This window comes from Gossypium hirsutum, chromosome A10 (assembly GCF_007990345.1).
Source record: "Gossypium hirsutum isolate 1008001.06 chromosome A10, Gossypium_hirsutum_v2.1, whole genome shotgun sequence".
In the NCBI taxonomy this organism is placed as follows: domain Eukaryota; kingdom Viridiplantae; phylum Streptophyta; class Magnoliopsida; order Malvales; family Malvaceae; genus Gossypium; species Gossypium hirsutum.
In genome coordinates, this window is record NC_053433.1 from 117,119,214 (window position 1) to 117,138,559 (window position 19,346).

At 35.3% G+C, this 19,346-nt stretch overlaps 3 protein-coding genes across 7 annotated transcripts; 2 read left to right on the forward strand and 1 right to left on the reverse strand.

Annotated features, from left to right (window-relative positions):
* Positions 1–275: 275 nt before the first annotated feature.
* On the forward strand, positions 276–4,165 carry LOC121203540 (uncharacterized). The gene is made up of 3 exons (XM_041078644.1): positions 276–641; positions 727–2,480; positions 2,566–4,165. The coding sequence occupies exons 1-3, from the start codon at positions 276–278 to the stop codon at positions 3,779–3,781; spliced, it is 3,336 nt and encodes a 1,111-aa protein (XP_040934578.1). The 3' UTR covers positions 3,782–4,165.
* A 3,628-nt stretch (positions 4,166–7,793) lies between these two features.
* On the reverse strand, positions 7,794–12,199 carry LOC107931833 (nascent polypeptide-associated complex subunit alpha, muscle-specific form). Of its 2 annotated transcripts, none has more exons than XM_041078381.1 (5): positions 11,712–12,199; positions 11,491–11,614; positions 10,043–10,151; positions 8,468–9,523; positions 7,794–8,265 (listed from the first exon to the last, which is right to left on the reverse strand). In XM_041078381.1, exons 1-5 carry the CDS (start codon positions 11,902–11,904, stop codon positions 8,008–8,010), a joined length of 1,740 nt encoding a protein of 579 aa, XP_040934315.1. In that variant the 5' UTR covers positions 11,905–12,199; the 3' UTR covers positions 7,794–8,007. The 2 variants fall into 2 exon arrangements, with proteins under 2 accessions (XP_040934315.1, XP_016719278.2); XM_016863789.2 differs by having other exon boundaries at positions 8,468–9,538.
* A 1,457-nt stretch (positions 12,200–13,656) lies between these two features.
* LOC107931832 (arginyl-tRNA--protein transferase 2) lies at positions 13,657–18,767 on the forward strand. Of its 4 annotated transcripts, none has more exons than XR_001693307.2 (7): positions 13,657–13,825; positions 14,028–14,066; positions 14,474–14,624; positions 14,904–16,043; positions 16,377–16,698; positions 17,415–17,664; positions 18,295–18,767. XR_001693307.2 is itself a non-coding variant. In XM_016863788.2 (6 exons), exons 1-6 carry the CDS (start codon positions 13,708–13,710, stop codon positions 17,529–17,531), a joined length of 1,887 nt encoding a protein of 628 aa, XP_016719277.2. In that variant the 5' UTR covers positions 13,657–13,707; the 3' UTR covers positions 17,532–17,952. The 4 variants fall into 4 exon arrangements, 1 of the variants encoding a protein (XP_016719277.2); XR_001693308.2 differs by having other exon boundaries at positions 18,307–18,767; XR_001693306.2 differs by lacking the exon at positions 18,295–18,767 and adding an exon at positions 17,744–17,952.
* Positions 18,768–19,346: the final 579 nt, after the last annotated feature.

Sequence of the window (19,346 nt, forward strand, 5' to 3'; positions counted from 1 at the left end):
TAAGTGGATTGGATGCTTAAGCTTTTGTTCTTTTTTTATTATGTGTATATACTATATATTGTTGATCTTGTTCTTTGATGTTGTTATGCAGGCACTTAACCTGTTGAAGACTTGAGTTTTATACTGATCTGTGTTGCTAATTATCTGACAAGATTGGAGGAACCAAATTAACTGTAGGTTTCTTGGCCTTGTTGTTAAATAATACCAGTGTAATTTTGTTCTGGTACAATATAGGTGCTATTTTGTGTATTTCCTTTCAGTTTTTTTTAGTATTGATGCAATATTTTATTGGAGCTTTGCTTAATTGTTTTCAGAGCCGTATTTGTACTTGCACCGGGAGTTTCTCTTCTACACTGGTGTCCAGTAGTAAGCCAGAAGCCACGGCATCCTGCAAGATTTGTTGTGGTAGACCATTAGTTGATGGAATAGGGTCTGTATCTTCAGGCATGATGAGCACAGTAGGCCTGGAACTCACAAGTTTTATAGATCCCGATTGGACTTGGAAGACTGTTTCAAAGAGGAATAGGAGTGCAACAAGGCGTAGTAGGAAACTGGTAGCTGATAGCTTGACATTTGGAAAGGGGCTAGCTGATAAAAATGCCAGAACACTGGAGGATGTTACGGTTTCAGAGTCAGAGAAGGTTAAATTACATTCTTTTGTACTTATAAAACTACCCTCAGGGTTTCTCACTTGTTTCAACTAATTATCTGTTTTTCTATTAGCAGGTTGGTGTGGATGTTTTAGGACGGCGCTTTAGTGAAAAAGTAGAGAATGTTCCAATTAAGAAAAGGAGATTTATGTTCCAGTCTTCGTCACCCCCACCCCCATCGACTCCTAATCTGCACCTGGAAGCCTCTGCACGGCATGTAGGTTTTCAGCCTGCTCCAGATCAGGATTCTGGTTCAGGTGCTGTGCAGGGGCAACAGCTCAGAAAATCTGATTGTTCTGCCAAGTCATTTGTCTCTAGTATCGATGTTGAGAAGGTTTCAGAGGTAATAAATGGTGTTGATGATTTCTCAGGGATTGAAATACTTGCAGCTGCTGCTTGCAGTGATAGCATCTGTAATGATGTTACTGAAAATGAGGGAAATCCATTAGTAGACGAACCAACGCAGGAGAAAATTCAGTCTTCTGCTTCTTCAATTCATTTGGAAGAAACTACTGCATCATTGGAGGTGGCGTGCAGCTTTCCAAAAGAATCAGTAAATGAAAGTAAGTCTGAGGGTTCATCTTCCCAGGACAATTCCTTTGCTGTTTTGCATGAATTTCCTAGTGACAAGGATACAACACCAGAAAGTTCTGTTCCATTGCCAGATGATAGGTTACTTTGGGATTTAAATGTTTCAATGGATGCTTGGCCTTGTGATGGTGGGAATGTTGATTCTAAAAAGGATTCTATTGATGATATTTCTGTGAGAAGTGAAGAGTTGCAGACTAAGGAACCTCATGATATAAAAAATGATGCTACAAACGCAGTGGTTGCATCTGATGTTGGTGGGGGTAATAAGATGACTTCAGACTCAAGAACCATGCCTGTTGGGACTGATGATTCGAGTACAGCGAAACAGGAATCTCAAGGATGCTCTGGTTATGATTCTCAAAAGGATTCTTTTGATAATATTTCTGTGGGAAGTGAAGAGTCGCCTACTAAAGAACCTCAAGATGTAAAAAATGGTACTACGAATGAAGTGGTTTCATTTGATGTTGCTGGTACAACGAACGAAGTGGTTTCATCTGATGTTGATGGTACTATGAACGAAGTGGTTTCATCTGATGTTGATGGGGGTAATAGGATGACTTCAGACATCAGAACCGTGCCTCTTGAGACTGATGACTTGAGTACAGAGAAACAGGAATCTCAAGGATGCTCTAGCTATGATTCTCCAAAGGATTCTTTTGATACTATTTCTGTGAGAAGTGAAGAGTTGCAGGCTAAGGAACCTCAGGATATAAAAGATGATAATACGAATGATGTGGTTTCACCTGATGTTGATGGGTTTAATAGGATGACTTCAGATTTGAGAACTTTGCCTGTTGAGACTGATGACTTGAATGGAGAGAAACAGGACACTGAAGGATGCTCTGGTTATGATTCACAATTTGAGGATGGGGAGTTGAGGGAATCAGATGTTCAATGTTGGGAGGAAGCTGAACAGGTGGATTATGACACTGAATTTGAGGAAGAAAGATCATTTGGCTTGGAAGCTGAGAGTGGTGAGCAGGAACTAAAGGTAGAAAGAGGATCAAATCCGGAACTAACTGGCAGTTTTAAATGTTACGAAGCAGGAGAGAGTTTGAGGAAAAATTCAGTGAGCTTGAAGATTGGAACTGTGGAAGTTTCCGATGGTGAGACTATGAAAATTGATTGCTTGGATAGGTCTAATTATGATCTTAGAGTAGATTTATCCAAGGTATCAAAAAGGGAAATACTTTCATGTGTTGAAGGATCATTGTCCACTGATGTTGTACAGAGAAGCAGGTGATTTTTTTGGATGCAATTGTCTCTTCTCTTGGATGTACATTTCTAGCTTTGATTGATTACTCTGCTTATTCTAATATTTCAGGTTTGACAATTTTAATGGTTTGTATCCTCGAGCTGAAAGAGGCTCTGGTTCTGACAGATTTGTTGGTTGTGATGGATCTTCTTCACATATGCGTGTCAGAAGCCCAGGAGGTGCTCATTTTTTCAATCCTTCAGCTAATTATCGGGATTCTAAGCGGCAGGATCCATCTATTTATCATGGCCCTTACGGTTTTGGGCGCCCCAGACCGAAAAGTGCTTTTGACAACCGAGAATATCCCATGGGTGCAGACCAAGCACCTTCGGAAGCTGCTAGTGTTCCAAGAACTGACCACCGTATTACCCGGCAATTTACGGGCTCTAACAGGTCATTGCTTAGAAGGAGATCACCAATTGAAAGGGCTGATTCTTACGGTATGTTTCCAAGGATGCCAAACGTAAGAGATACTAGTCCTGATCGGAACAGGTTTAGAAGATATCCGCAAGGAGTTAGTAGAGGCATCAGAGATCAATATCTCAGGCATATTCCTGATGACAGCTCACGGTACGAGAGTCGCATGCCACATTGTATAGACAGGAGAGAAAGAAGCATTTCCCCCCACGGCGGAAGACCTCACCATACTGTACCTTACAAGAGAGTTCGATCAAGATCAAGGAGCCGCTCTCCCATTGATTGGTTATTGCACAGGGATCGAAATGAGGGTTCAAGACGTCGCAACAGGTCACCCGATTTTAGATCTGATGCTAGAATAGATAGGGTGAGGCTGCCATTTGCAAAGCGATTTGCTGCAGGTTACGGAGAGTTCATATCCTCACCACGAAGTCGTGTTTCACCACAACGAAATTCCAAGATCTTTGAGGATCGTAGTAATCCTGGTTTAGACCATTTTAGGGAACGGAAATCACACATGAGAATGATTCAACAAGATCAAAGGTTTGATCAAGTCCGCCCCTTTCGGAGATTAAATTCACACGATTACTTCAACCCCATGATTCGACCTAGAAGATTTCCCGATAGGACTACTGGTGGTAAAGGGTGTAAATATGAAACCAGTGAAGATGGTAAACATAGTAGCAGATATCCAATGATTCATCGAGTGAGGTGTTACGATACAGATGGTGGAGCCCGTCGGTTTCGTTATAACGAAGAAGATTCATACATGGCTAAGAACTCTTCAACCGTGACTAATTCAACCGGGGTCTCATCTAGACGCCCCGATGATGCTGATGCACCTAGGACAGCCAGTGATGATAGGTGAATTTAAGATTATATGCACAACTGTGACAGGATTTGGCTGGAAAAAAGGGAGATGTGAAACCTTTTAAGAGGTAATATCTCTTTTCTCTTTTACCCAATCATATATGCTTGTATTTGGCCTGGCTGGTGGGAGATTTTTGTTTTTATTTTTTTTTCACCTTCTTTTTTACCAATTCCATTTACAGGGCAGCATGCCATCTAAATTCCCTCTCCTTATTTTTTTTTCTTTTTAGTTTGTAGTTTCACTTTGCATAGAATTTTTTTTCACCTCTTTTACTTCTCTTTTCCATAGTTAAAGTTAAAAAAGAGGTTTGTTTTTACTTTTAATGATTATGCTTCTTTTTTTCTAATACAAGATTACAGACAAGCATATTATTTACTGTTAGGTTCTTTGCACCCATAGGGAAAAAATCATCATATTTACTATATTATAAAAATGTATTCAAAAGTACTGAGAAAAGATGCATTTTTAAGCCATGGAAGTATATTGATGGTATGTTTTGCAAAGATTGTTTACAGTGGCATAGTAGGAGATGATTAGTTTATCTGTTGATTGATTAAATTGTCATTAAGTCGTGGTTTCCGGAGCCAGACGGGTTTCTGGTTTAACTGGTCCAGTTCGATTGAATTAATCATTAAAAATATTAAAAAGAGAACACCGTTTAACTGTCTGAGCCCCTTGTTTTGAAAACAGTGCATTAAGTTTAGCTTTTTTGCAAGGTGGCTTGAAAAAATCAATCGCATTGTGATTGTTGATGTCAATGATGATTGAACCGGACAGGATCGGTCAGTCGGGTCATGAATTGGCTGGATATTAGACCGGTTGAACAGGGAATCTATATTTATTCTTTTATGAATTTTTAATTGGTCTGGTAAATAGGTGGTCTGATTTAAAACATTGAAGGATGCAGCCATGTTACCAATATATATGAAGAGTGTATATCAACAGTAGGTTTGGCCCAGTGACTAGAAGCTAGAATATATACATAAAATGAAATGGTTAAGACACAAGAGTAGAATAGATAGCCTCGTAAACAGGGGAAAATAGCTTGAAGAAAAAAATGGATGGATGCCTTTGCAATTTAAAAATCTTTAATAATTTGATTCACTGTGGCCCCACTTTTGTGCATTTAACATTTATTAATCTATATATATATATGTTCAGAGTAGATTAATTTCCTGTAAAAGAAAAATGATAAGAGAGAGGAAGACATTCAACACACAGTGAGGAGAAGCTGGAACCCATGGAGGATATATTATACTTTTGTGGACATCACCATCGACTGTTTATTTAAATTGAGTTTCACTTTCATTTCTTTGTGGGTGAAGTGTAAAGTCTTAATTTCTTTTATGGTTGATGTGATTTTTTTATTCATAAAAATTGCAGACACTAAGTTTTGGAGATTGTAACTAAAATCAAATATGGTTACAGGATTAAACAAAGATGGTAATAACAAACACAAGCCAATGGGCTAAACTTCAGTTCAAGCCATGATGAAACCAGTACCTGCAGCTGAGAAAAACAACATAAGTAAATACATTCAGAAAGGGGGTATTTCAATTGAATTTGGTTAATTAATCTGATTAATCGAGTTTTATTTCAAATCAAGATTTTTACGGATTTTCTGTCCAATTAATGGGTCTGAATCCTAAAACGGTGCAACGAGCTCAGAGAAATAATGGTTGTCCAAATTGGGTAGTTCAATCAAGGCACCTATTTCAGAAAGCTAGAATTTTTTATGTACATTTATGGCTCATAAATTTTGGTGAGAGCTTAATTTTAAAGATTTAGTGAATTTTTAATGAACTTATTCATATAAATTTTATTTACGCATAAAGATAAATTAAGACTATAACGTTAATTCATTTTGATTTTTTCACTTTTAAAATTTAGTTAAATTATTTTTTTAACAGAAAAATTGATTAAATTGTTAAAATTTTAGTGAAATTGATGTGGTGTCTTGCAAGTTATCGATGTATTTTTCATTGATAACATAGATAATTTTTTGAAAAAAATTATGTTTTTTTCTAAAAATTTATAAATATTTTATTATTTTTTAAGTTTTTATATATTACTACATCAATATCAATAAATTCTTAATTCAAAAGAAAAAAAATTAAGAACTAATATGAGAAAAAGAGAAACACCAAAAAAGGTAAACCTGGCGTCCCTTCTAATGATCTTCAAGACCATCCCATGCCAAACATGATAAAAATCTAAAGTGATAAGGATAAGAAAGATTGGACTAAGTGTCCTACACCTCATTCGGCCTTTTGACGTTGACATACCCAATGTGTGTTCTTTTTTTTTTAAATATTTACATTATAATATATTATTTTTTATTACATAATATGTTAATAATAATAATAAATAAAATAAAATAAAAATAAATCAGGTCAAGGTTAAGTTAAGCATATTGAATCTTGAATATCCAAAATATAAATGGGTTAATATTTATTCAAATGCTCGGAGTGTGCTTTAAATTTGCACAGATAGCTTAGCTCTTGGCCAAGCGTAACGTAGGACAAAAATTATATTGCATCACAATTTATAAAAAAATAAATTGATTTTTTTTATGTGAGCATTGTGCTTCATCAAAATATAAAAATGGTCCAAGATAGACCGATTGAGTCTTAGTTCAATTAATATCAATATTATTATCGATGCATGAGAATGTAAATTCGAGTGTATTGAAATGCATTATCCTCCTATTTAAAAGCTAAAAAGAAGGTATAAATAGTTCTAGGTATTGTATCAAAAGCAAAGATTAAGAATCATGATGTAACACTCATACGAATAGAAGTAAAAAAAAACAGATCGTGATGGCCAACTATGGTCAAATTCTATAGAAGGCCCTTGTACTATGCATTTCAGCAAATTTAACCCCTCATCATTTCTAATACCTTTATTTGTCGAAATAAATATTTCAATCCTAAAATCATTTTCTTTTCCTTTAATTTCGTCAAATAGTTAAATATTAATGGGTCTTATTTATTTTTTAAACATTTGTATTATGCATTTTCTTTTGTCTTTTTTACATATGCAAAAACTTTTTCTAATTGTTCAAAAAATGTCAGTTATCACATGTTTTAAAAGATATATTATTTGAGAGAACTTTTCAAAATTAAAAAAACATGTTGAAAATGTAAAGAGGGTAAATATGATTGAATCATAGTAGCAGAATCAAATATTCCAAAATATGCATAGTACAAGGACCTTTTTTAGAATTTTACCTTTATTTATCTTCCCTTTGGGACTGGATAGTTTTGTGTCTGAGGTCACTTTCAATAATTAGTCTTTTGCAAGCAATAATACAGCTGCAAAAAGCCTTTGAATATTTATCTTCTAAATTGGGGAATCTGAAAGTGCCTGCTCACATGCTAAAAAGTTATCTAGTCAGTTTTCAAGCTTCATTTTTTTTTTTTATAATGATACAAGACAAAATTGCATACACCATGTTGAGTTTAGGTTTTCAAAATCAAACCGGTAGTTGAACTGATCAGATCACCAGTTTAATTAAATAAATCGATTTGTACTAGTTTTGGTCAATCGGTTCAATGTCATTCTCAAGACTGATACTTAAACCAAATTCCTAATCCAACCGGTCCGGTTCAAACAACCTTGGTTGAAGTATACCATCTCATAAGAATTTGTTATTTGATTTTGAATTCTAAAACTAATTCAGAGCTATATATATGGAAAATAAAATTGATGAAACCTACATTGCTAGGGACTCTTGTGTCTGACACATAGATATGTGAATATGACCTCTAAAGCTCCTTAAGATACATGGAAGAACTTAAAAAAGACTAATCATACCAGTGTCGGGTACATACCTAGATCTGACATTCACACCCGGGTCTGAGTAACACAGGTGGGATTTGCAATTTTTATGAGCTTTAGTAAGGAGGGAGAAGAAAGATATCTAGCATCTACCCTGGTTTTCAATTGACAAGATTTAACCATTTCAAAGCTAGTTTCATAACAACTCACCGTGTTAGAAATCGGAATAGGAGAAGAAAGATGTCTAGCATCTACCTTGGTAATAATACAATGATTGCAAATTACAAAACAGTAAGCAAATCTAACTAGCTTTACATTGATATTAGAATAATGATTCGATTCGTGGTTCTTCCTGGGAATTGGTTCTCTGCCAAATGTCAAATATCGTAGAATTAAAAACAATTAATGTATTGCCATACCTCATGGTCTTTACACCCTGACCATCATCGGGCATGCATGCTGGCAGGGGATCGACCACCTATCTCGCTGCCAATATCATCTTCTATTTCACTACCATCTAAACAAATGCCATTGTTGTTGACACTAAGCTCAGAACTAGCGTTACTGCTTGTAGCAAGAGGGGAATTGGAGACACTAATATTTCTGCTTCGTGTGGGACCCGATCTCACACTGTACATAGATGATGCTGGAATATTTGTCATTAATGGCCGTAAATTACCAGGAATGCGTCGCCTTATATCCTGGTCAAGACAATGTGAAGTCAGATAAAGATTTAGCCACCTCCCCAACCTTCAATCTCTTAGTGTATTGGGATATAACTATTAACTAGAGGATTTGGGATACCTTGTAAACAACATATTTAGATTATTGTACTCCCATGTAATAGATCATGATTTAAGCAATCTAAAAGATATGCCTCAGAAAATCTTAGGAGATACTTACCATATGCCTTATAGCCATATCGAGTGACTTCTTTGAAAGTGTTCTTCCAAAGCCTGAACTGTCTGGTGATGAAGACTTCACAGACAAGTTACCGTGAGGAGAATGTTTATCATCTTGCTTGGGAGGTACCAGTTTCCGCATGTTTATTACCCTCTCAACCATTTTATTTCCAATTACAACAGGGCTCACGTTGTCACTGACTTTCGAATATCCACGACTTATTGCAGGAACGGAGCTCCCACTAACATGCAGCATAGAACCATTAGGGAGACGTCCTCTTGAAGGAGAGCATGATTGTCGTCTTGGTCTACCAGCAGGAGCTGGTTCAACAGAAGAAGATCGAGAACTTGGTGCTCCAGGCCTGCCTCTTGTCGCTGAAAGTGGTCTATCAGGTAGTGTTGTTCTTAAATTTGGTGGAGCGTCATGTGAGAAACCAGGCATCTCAGAAGGCTTCCATGGCCTAGACTTTACCACCGGAGAGGCACCACCACGTGATGGTACAGAATTTCTGGACGCTGAAGGAGTTGGCTTTGTAACCGACGGAGATGATTTGATTGGAGGAGCGGATACATTAGCAGCACTTGATGGACGACGAGTTGGCGTGGCTGCTCTTGATACAGGTTTGGATGAAGGTATAGAAGGTCTTGCAGGTGGTGTTGAAGACCTTGCTGTGGACCTTGTCGGTGTGGCAGATCTTGCAGAAACTGTGGGTTTAGTAGCAGAAGATGCACTCTTGGCGGCAGAAACTGTGGGCTTAGTTGTGTGCACTACAGGTTTTGTTGCAGACTTAGTTGCCGATATTGCAGGCTTTGCTGTAGATGTTACAGGCTTAGCTGCAGAACGGGAGGATCTTGTTGAGGTCAATGTGGCCCGAGATGTAGGCGTTGATGATCTTGTAGGTTTAGAAGCTCCAGTCAATGTAGGGCGCCCAGTGGGTGTTGCAGGTCTTGAACCTGGACCCCCTGATGATGAAGGCCTGCGAATCCCTGTAGAATTCAACCCAGGGGACAAAGCAGGTTGCTTTGGTGATAAGTTGCTCCTGGCAGCAGACTCAGCCTGTGGATTTGCTAGCTATAAACACAATGAACAAATATCTATTGCCAATAAGTTCATGAACCTGATAACCATAACACTTAAAGGTCCAAAAAACTAAACAAAACCACAGAAATAACCTTGGAAATTTTCGAAAACAAAAATTTTAACAGGCACACAAAATTTTAAAACTTCAAAGCATTTTCTAAATTTGGGGATCAATGATTTTGAAGGCAAGTTGGAAACATACATAGAGGAAGATTAATGAGTTCCAAGATAACAGGCAGTCATCCAAGTTGATTCCTACTTAATAAAGGCTCTTTAGTTAATATTGTTACAAAAACGGTCTCTTCAGTTTTGCTGATTCTTGACCACACTCTAATCAAAGTTTTGTTCAAACAAGGACAAGGAGGAAATCCATTTAATAAATGTGGAATGGAATAAATTCCTGTTTAAAGCAATTACCATATCATATACTTAAATAATCCAAACTTTTCAAAAGGTGTGCAATCCATATTATAGCATTAAGAAAACTTTTCTTACCTTAGATTTCAGCACAGTCGGGCTAGCCTTAGGAGCGCCAATCTGACTCATTACAGTCTTTTGTGATTCCAAGGAAGGAAAAAGTGGAGTACCAGGAGGTGTTAAAAGCCTGAAATAAATATGAGACAGTTCATGTTACAGAGTCATATTAAAATAAATATTTTTCACTTAACTACTTTCATGTGGGAAAAGGAAAGGATTAGCACAGAGCTCTAGCAAGTGCAAGACCTTAACACTACTTTCAAAAGATTGTGGGAATTCTTCCAAAAATTGCCGTTTAAAAGATTTTGAAATCAGAGCCCGTATTTCAAAATCCTTAACCATTCTTCACATCAAGGAAATGCACATCTTATGATTCACAACATCACGACCCAGAACATTTCAGGAAGCAAAGAATCAGACCCATGAAATAAGAAAGAACATGCTTACTTTTCAAAAGTTAAAGATTAAGGATTTCACTGAATTTTATTACAATTTACAAGTCCAAAATTTCTGATAGACAAACATTATAACGGGAGTCAGAGTTCCAGTCCTTTTATTGGGGCCATTTCTCTATTTATATCAAACAACTGAATGAAAGTTAAATATCAAAATCATTTAAGGAACTATTCTCAAGATTCGTGGCATTGTTATTGAATATTTGGCTTGTTGCAGGAATCAACTTAACATTTTAAGGCAACTAGTCTAGACTTGTCCGCAAAGAAGCAGCTACAATCGACAAACTTTCCAAACTCTTTAAGAAAAACAAAGGAAAAGAAAAGGCACACCTAAAAGGAATGTAATAGGATTCACAAATAATAATCGGAATCTGATCATACAGCACATAAAAAGGAGATAGAACCATGAGAAATGCAGTTCAACTCAACGCAATTAGCTAGGAAACAGTGGTTTGAGTCCCCATTAGGAGACTGAAACCAATTCATCAAAGGACACCATAACAAGTCGTCATCATCATTATTACTTTACTAACTTTGAAGCAGACAAAACAAAAGCAGCCACAAATACTTTTTGCAAATAAAAATGCTCAAATGGCTGCTACTGACCCCAGAGCACATGCTAAAACTGCCCAACACAAACCATCAAATTATTAACTTTAATCAATCACACATGTCATCAATAATTATCATCCTACTGTCTTGTTCTTTTCCTCTCTCTTTTCCTATTGTTTTATTTATCTTTTGGCAAATTTTTAAGTAAATTAACCGAAAACTACCAATAAATGATTCAAAAGAACATTCAAATGCAAACATAATCTAAGCATGAATATGACTTATATAATCCAATATGATAATTAACTAAAATTAAACAAATAACTAAACTCTAAAGCCAATTACGACATAGCTATTCCGTTATCCAAAAATTTCACTTCTAAATCGAAAGGCGCTTTTTAGATTCTGCTTTCAGCTAAAAGTAATAGCTTAAATTAAAAATAAACAAAAAAAATTTACCATTCATAATCATTTTTATCACATTCAGAATTAAGAAAATCGTCAGCAGCACCTCCCATCTTTCTCGCCGGAGCAGTTGCCGATGCCGAGAGACTAAATATCGGAGAAGTTCCAGGTATAGATCCTAAAAGTTTTTCAAAAAATTACCAAATTAACACAACAACTAAACCTACAAAATCAAATCACGAAAGAGAAAGCCTAATTTTTCAAAAAGAAAATACCTAAAGGAGCATCGAAGTCTTCTGAGCAGTGATTAAGAAAACTACTTTGTTCCTTCTCACGTTTCCGCATCTCGAGAAACAATGCGAGCTCTTCCTCTTTATGTTTCATCATCGAAGCTCGTAACTGTTGCCGTTGTTTCAACGCCGCCGTTTGCATTGCCGTTTCTTGTTGAGCCCTAAAGCTCCGATTCATCTTTCTTGTTCAGAAATTTTACTCTCACGCATCGAAAGGGAGACTTAAACGCAGCGTTAGAAAGAGCTAGAATGAGCTTCGCAGCTGAAAAAGTGAAGCGACATGGGAGAGAAGAGGAAATCGACAATGGCGGAAAGTGGCAAAGAAGTGTAAATAAGGAGAAAGAGAAAAGGGTGAAATGGGAAGAAAAAGGGAAATTGTTGAATCACGAGACAGCTGAAAACTAGAGAGCTCTCATTGTTTTGCCTCTCACTTAAAGGCTGCGTTTTCAGATTTCTGGTTTTAGGTGGATGGATAATCACGATAATACCCTCTTTTTTAAATATATATAGGTCAAATTGTGTAATTAGTCCCCGTCTACGTATAATTTGTGGATTTAATCTTATACTCTAATTTGGTGATTATTGTACTTTTAAATCGGCCAATTTTGATCGCTTTACTTTTTGATTTTAGAAATTTTAGAAATTTAGTCCATATTCTTTAACTTAATCATTTTTAGTTCCTATATTTTTTTAATTTTAAATTTTCAACCCTGACTCAAATGATAGCGCTTAATTCAATTAACTCAAATAACAAGCTTTTTCTATGAGAATTACGTTAAAATAACAAACAGACATGGTATTACACACGTGACAATATGGTTACAGTATAATATTTTAGAAATAATAGAATTTAACTTAACAAATTTAACAATTATCATTTGGTCAAAACTAAAATTTCAAAACTTAAAAAGTTAAAGGACTAAAATTATCAAATTAAAGTATAGGGACTAAATCATAACCTCTACATAATATAATGTCTAATAGCAAAATTTGACCATGTATATTTGGAGAAATAGATTTTCCTTTTTGTACTTCTGCATTTATGTCCTTGGAATTGTTTAAGTATTGTTTAAATAACCCTTTTTTTTTTTAAATAGAAAGGTCCATTGATCTTAGATTAGGACAATCTAGATCTACTCAAGTTGTTTTATTTTATTTTATTTTTACAATTTCGAGTTATTTCACATTTGAATTATTTTTTATTTAAGCTACATCGAGTTTAAGTGTCGAGTTTCCCTTAGTTAAGTGATAATATATTGGAATTATTTTGATTTATTGTCATTTTAGATTTCAATTTGAGTTATTTTAAATTTAGATTATTTTTAGTTCAAATCAACTTTAGTTTCAGGTCATTTTAAGATTAGGTTAGGTAATTTTAAGTTGTTAATTTTTTTTATAATCGAATTGAATCAAATTTAGATTAGAGTAGATCAAATTAAGCTTTTGAATTTAGATAATAATTTGTTATTTAAATGAAGGTTGTTTGAATCGAATTGGATCGGCCGATCAAAACAGAAATCGACCAGGATGCTGATATGAAGAAGTGTATTAATCTGATTAACTTGGGAATTGCTATAGACCAATTTTTTTGAGAAAAAAACTGGTTGAATTGATTTTTTTGATAGTTTTATTATATTTTATGAATTTTTTAATAATTTATTTAATTGAATTAAACGGATTGATAGAACTTACTAACCTGGCGAAATAATGATATGATCGATTGAATCTCTAGTTCAATTTTAAAAACATTGATTTTAATAACTTTAACATTTATTTATTTTTTATTATATCATATTTTACATTTTAGTTTATGAGGGGATGCTTGATTGATTTATAGACAAACAAAGAGAGATTCCTCTAGTACAAAACGTCGTCGTTTAGCACTTTAAAGGTTAAAAAAATACAGTTTGGAATTTATAGGCTTTAGAAATCCCAATATTTTTTCTTCTTCCTTTTTGTTTAATTTCCAAAGGATTCGAAAATGAAAAACGAAGCAAGCAGTAGCAATAGCAAAGAAGAAAGCTTGGTCGTCGATTGCGGCCGCCGTCGAAGCTCTTGCGGTTATTGTAAATCCGCCGGTCGAACCAGTATCTCTCACGGTCTGGTTCTTTTTTTCTTTTCTCGAGACTGAATTTCCCTGGATTTACTTCAATTTTTAATTTCGATATGGTTGACTTAATTTTCATCGATTTAGATATAGATAATAGTTAATTAATTTAATATATCGGTAATGATTCTGAACTATTTGAAATATTTGTTGATAATTTCTGATTTTTTTTTATTTTGTGTTTTTTGTTGCAGGTTTATGGGCGCATAGTATTACAGTTAATGATTATCAAGGTTTTCTTTTAATTCTCAGAAATATTCTAAGCGGATTTTATGCTTTCGAATTTTAGCTGTGAAAATAAAATTTTGATCGTGTGATTCTCGTTATGTTCAAACGAAAAAAAAAACATGAAAAGTAGAAATGAAGAAGTGGAGTGCGTGATTAGGCATTATAAATTTTATCGAATTTTTAGCTGTGAAAATGAAATTTTGTCCATGTGATGAAAAAAAAAACACGAAAAGTAGGAACGAAGAAGTAGAACATGTGATTAGGCATTAGAAATTTCGGTTATTGCGAAAGAAAAAACTATTATTTTGTTGTTAGGAATGTGTGTAATTAGAGTAATGGGGGTAATGATAAACTGATCATTAGTATCTTTAGATTTATTGGTTTACACTGTTTCTTCATTGCTTTTTATTAGATCTTCTTGACCGTGGTTGGAGGAGATCTGGCTGTTTCCTCTATAAACCTGAGATGGAAAGGACATGCTGTCCATCTTATACTATTCGTTTGAAGGCAAGTGATTTTGTTCCTTCTAAGGAGCAACGTCGAGTTTATAGACGAATGCAGAGGTATAGTCATGCTCATACCTTTTTTTTTGTCTCAGTTTCTAATTGCGAATTTCTAATTTTGATGCCTTTTTGTGTTATACAGTAGTAAGTTTTTTTTAGTTGGACTGCTAAAGGAACATGCTTTGGTATTCTAAAATAAGCTCTTCTAGTTGAGCCGATTAACCATCATATGCCTAACGACCAAAAGGATTTCTGAATATGGACATATATTTCAACGTTCATTGGTTACTTTCTTTTGTAATGCGTAGATCCTGAGTTCTGACAGTAGCGTGTGCGTAGGTTTTTGGATGGCACACTTGAGGTGGGGAAACCAATGGAACTTGCGGATGATCCAAATGCTTCTAAGCATACAGGCAGCTCTGTCAATGATTTAGTCTCAAGCTCATCAGGGAATGAATCTTTATCTTGTGGCACTAAAAGGGAAAATAAGGCAGAAGAGTTTATGAACCATTTGTCTAACCAAATAGACAAAGTGGTACATGCATATACTGAAAGTGGTGAATTTCCTTCTGGAATTCAATTGCCAAAAGCTGCAGTGAAAATGGTTTCACAGGCCAAAAGAAAGTTATCAGTTCAAGGGTCGGAAGATCTTCTATACTCCAGCAACATTGCCTTCCAGATAGCAGCCACTTTGAGGCGGACACGATCAGCTGAGAGGGATGTCCAACAATTAAGAACATCAAAGCATAGTGCAGAAGAAGTTGATCTGTGCCCCAAATCTATTGCTGAAAAATTGGCAGCCTCTTTAAATCAACTAGCAAATATTCCTGAGTTGTCTATTAGGGCATGCAATGGCCATATTAATTTTTATTCTACTGCAAAATGTGGATCTTCAGGTAAAGATGATCAAGTTGTTTCTTTGCCTGAAGAATCTGGGAGTAGAAATCAAAGCTCTTATACAAAGAAGAGCTCTGAACACTGTCAAGGGCAAAAGAGGAAGCTTGAGATTCGTATGAAAAGGTCCACTTTTGATCCGGAAGAGTATGCATTGTATAAGCGTTATCAAATTAAAGTGCACAATGATACACCAGATCGTGTCACAGAAAGCTCATACAGGAGGTTTCTTGTTGACACTCCCTTATTTTTTGTTTCTCCATCCACTGATGGCATGGTTCCTCCATGTGGCTTCGGCTCATTTCATCAGCAATACATCATTGATGGCAAGCTAGTTGCTGTTGGTGTGGTGGATGTCCTTCCCAGATGCTTGTCAAGTAAGTATTTATTTTGGGATCCTGATTATGCATTTTTATCATTGGGTAAATATTCAGCTTTGCAAGAGATTGGTTGGGTGAAAGAGAACCAAGCCCATTGTTCCAGTCTTCAGTATTATTATATGGGCTATTATATACATTCCTGCCGCAAGATGATATATAAAGCAGCATATTACCCGTCTGAGCTTCTTTGCCCTCTTCGTTACCAGTAAGTTCTGCCTCCACTGACCATGTGCATTGACTCACACATTTGCTGATTTCTAGATTTTGAATGTGCATTGGTATTGAACTTAAATTTTCTTAAGCAAATATCCTGAAACATGGGGCATCCAGCAATTTTTTAATCATTCCATTTTTCAATATTTTTTACATTTCTTTGCTCTCAATATCTTATACTCTATTTGGTCTTTTGTAGTTAGCCTATATGCAAAAATTTCATCTAGGCTGCCCTTATTGTATATAACTTGGACTTGAAGATCTTATATTTGCATGTACTGGTGGTGGTATTTGAAGTCTTACGAAGCTGAAATTATATTTCCAGGTGGGTTGCATGTCACATAGCGAGGCCGTTGCTTGATAAAAGGAAATATGCGGTCTTATCTGATTTTGCCAGTGTACAAGATGGGGAGTCCTCCCAATCCTGTATTCCTGAAAGTGCCATGGAATTGCAGCATGATGAGAATGGACTAGAAGACTCAAATGATGTTCTTCTGGGTGAAGATGAACAGATGATTGAGATTGAATCTGAGAGCTCCGATGAAGAATTGGAGCCGGAAACTAGTGTCCTGGGATCTGCTGCAATAGATGGTGGTGATGTGACTAATGTTTTAGTTGGACTTAGAGGTTCTCGACTAAGATACAAGGTAAGTAAATGCTAGGTTCTTTTTATGCTTAGCTTTTATTTATATGCTAACAAGAGGAGATCAGAACATTAAGAAAAGGAGCTGGTAATAATCACCCCACAGGGAGTTTGCAGGCTTTTTATGTCTTGATTTCTTTTTCTAGTTCACAAGTGGCTTAAAAGAATTTGATGCAGCTAAACCGTACCTCTATGATCTATGCTATATAACTTACCGGTATATTTAAGAAACTGGGCCTTCGGATCAGAAGCTAAATATAAATCTCCTTTAATTGGTTAAAAGTACCATAGAGGCCCCTTACTAGGAGTCGGATTGCATTTTTCCCCTTTACTTAAAAATGGGTAAATTAGTTTTTGTACATTAGATTAAAGAGCAAACTTGTAATTTCTATTAAAAATTTCATCTATTCCAACTGTTAAAAATTAGTGTAGCTAACAAAATAACCAGACAATTACATGTGACATGCCACATGTACTTTATGCTGACATGCAGAAACCAGTTTTTAAAAGGAGAAATGGATAGAATTTTTAACAGAAGGACCAGTTTGTTCTTTGATCTAATGTACAGAAACTAATTTGCTCATTTTTTGTAGATAGGACAAAATGCAATCTGACTCATAGTACAAGGGCCTCCCTTTCACCCCTTAATTGTCACATAGTAGCATCTGTTAGGCATTTCTATAATTGCTTTTTATTCTAATTTACTGCTTCTTTGCAAAGGATCTACAACGAGCATTTGGTCCCTCCGAAAGGAGTTATTTGGAAACACAATTGCACAGTTACCAGAGAGTGGTGGGTGTAGAGCTGTCCGAGCGAATGGTTTATTCACTTGGCTAGACTTAATTCGATTTGGATTGCTTGAAAAGTTTGGTCTTGAATCAATGTACCTTAAGTCTTCTAAGCTTTACTTGGAGTAGGGGCCACTTCAGTGTAAATCCATTCAGTTAAAGCAGCAAAGATTCCTTAATAGGTACGTCTATCACTCTTATACACATCCGACATGTTCTATTGGTTTGGCAAATGAAATTGGGTGCGTTTCTTCGTTTCAGGAACTCAAATATGCTTATGCTTTTTACTTGTAGTGACAATTATATGCCATTAAATAAGATTTGCTTTGCCATTATTGTAGTTGCTTTGACATTTAGTGTTTATACAATTTGGTCATTTCCCCAACCTTTTTCTTCTTTAGAAGTGGCATATTCTGATTATGTGTTGAAATCAATCAGATCAAATGAAATGCTATATTGCTTTGGTTTTCCATTTTTCTTTACACAGTTTCAACATAAGTACATGATATGATGCTTCAAGAATTCTACAAATACATGAAATATCCATGTCGGGCATACACCCGTATTAGATAATCATATCTGAATAAGGAACTGCTAAGTATTTCTGCTTAATGTCCTAGTGCTACCTAGTTTTGCATTATGTCATGTTTCACCTTTCCCCCATTTCAATGGATGCCAAGCCAGCCACAGTATATATATATCTCTGTGTGTGTGTGTGTGTATGTGTGTGTATTCAAGGTGTATGATAAATTTTCATTGCAAATGAGGGAAAATAAACAAAAGACAAAAGTTACTAATACTGTTGTCTGAAGGGTTTATTTCAGGACAATCTCTAGTTTATTTACAAATGGATGGGTCAATATCAATCAATTATGCATATTGGTGCCTTATTAGGATAGTAGGGCCTTGCCAGATGAATGGGACCCTTTTGTTTCGCATGCCGTATGATATGGACAGTGAAGTTTCTACCCAGTGCCTATGTGTTGCGTCTTAGACATGTTATTTGGATGGCTCTAGTTGGTTCAAAAATTCCTAGGTTTTAAAAATTTTAGGTCATTTCGGGTTTGGATTATTCCAGATTTGGGTTGTTTTGAGTTTAGGTCATTCAGCTTGAGGCTTGAGTTTTTGGATTGAGCCATAACAGGTTTGGGTTATTTCATGTTTTAGTTGCTTCAAGTTCGCGTCATTTCAAGTTATTTATTGACTAATTTTGGGTTCGGGTTGCTTAATGTTTGGATCGTTTCTAGTTTAGGTCAATTTGAATTTAAGGTAAATTTGAGTTCAAGTTATTGAGTTTTCATGGTCAAATCAAGTTGGATCAAATTCGGGTTAATCATTCATCTTTCCAGATTCAGATCAAGATTGACATGCTAGGCCTTAAATGGATTCAGAGGAACTGAGTTCAAATTGACCCAACTCAAATTTACAATTCATTGCCAATCAAACAATATCAGAAATGTACTCCAAATGTCAGATTACTTATCAAATTTGAAGGTCGGTGTAATATTTGAGAGGGGTTGAATAAAAATATTAAATTTAAAAATGGACTTAGATAAAAAATTAAACTTATTTAAAATATATTAAATTGTTTTTATTTAAAAAATTAATAAAAGAAATTTATAATGGTGATTATATATTTAAATATAAAATTAAATAATCTTTTTGAAAATTTTTATCAATCAGATTTAGATGGGTTTAGGTTGGATATTTACAACTATGTACAAGTTGTGACTAATTTGATATTCGTATTTTAGATTGAACTGAGTTTAAGCAATTATGTATGATATCGATATTATATATCAATCCAACTCGAGCCTAATATTTTTAATCCATAACCAAAACCATGTTTCTTTCTATATTTCCT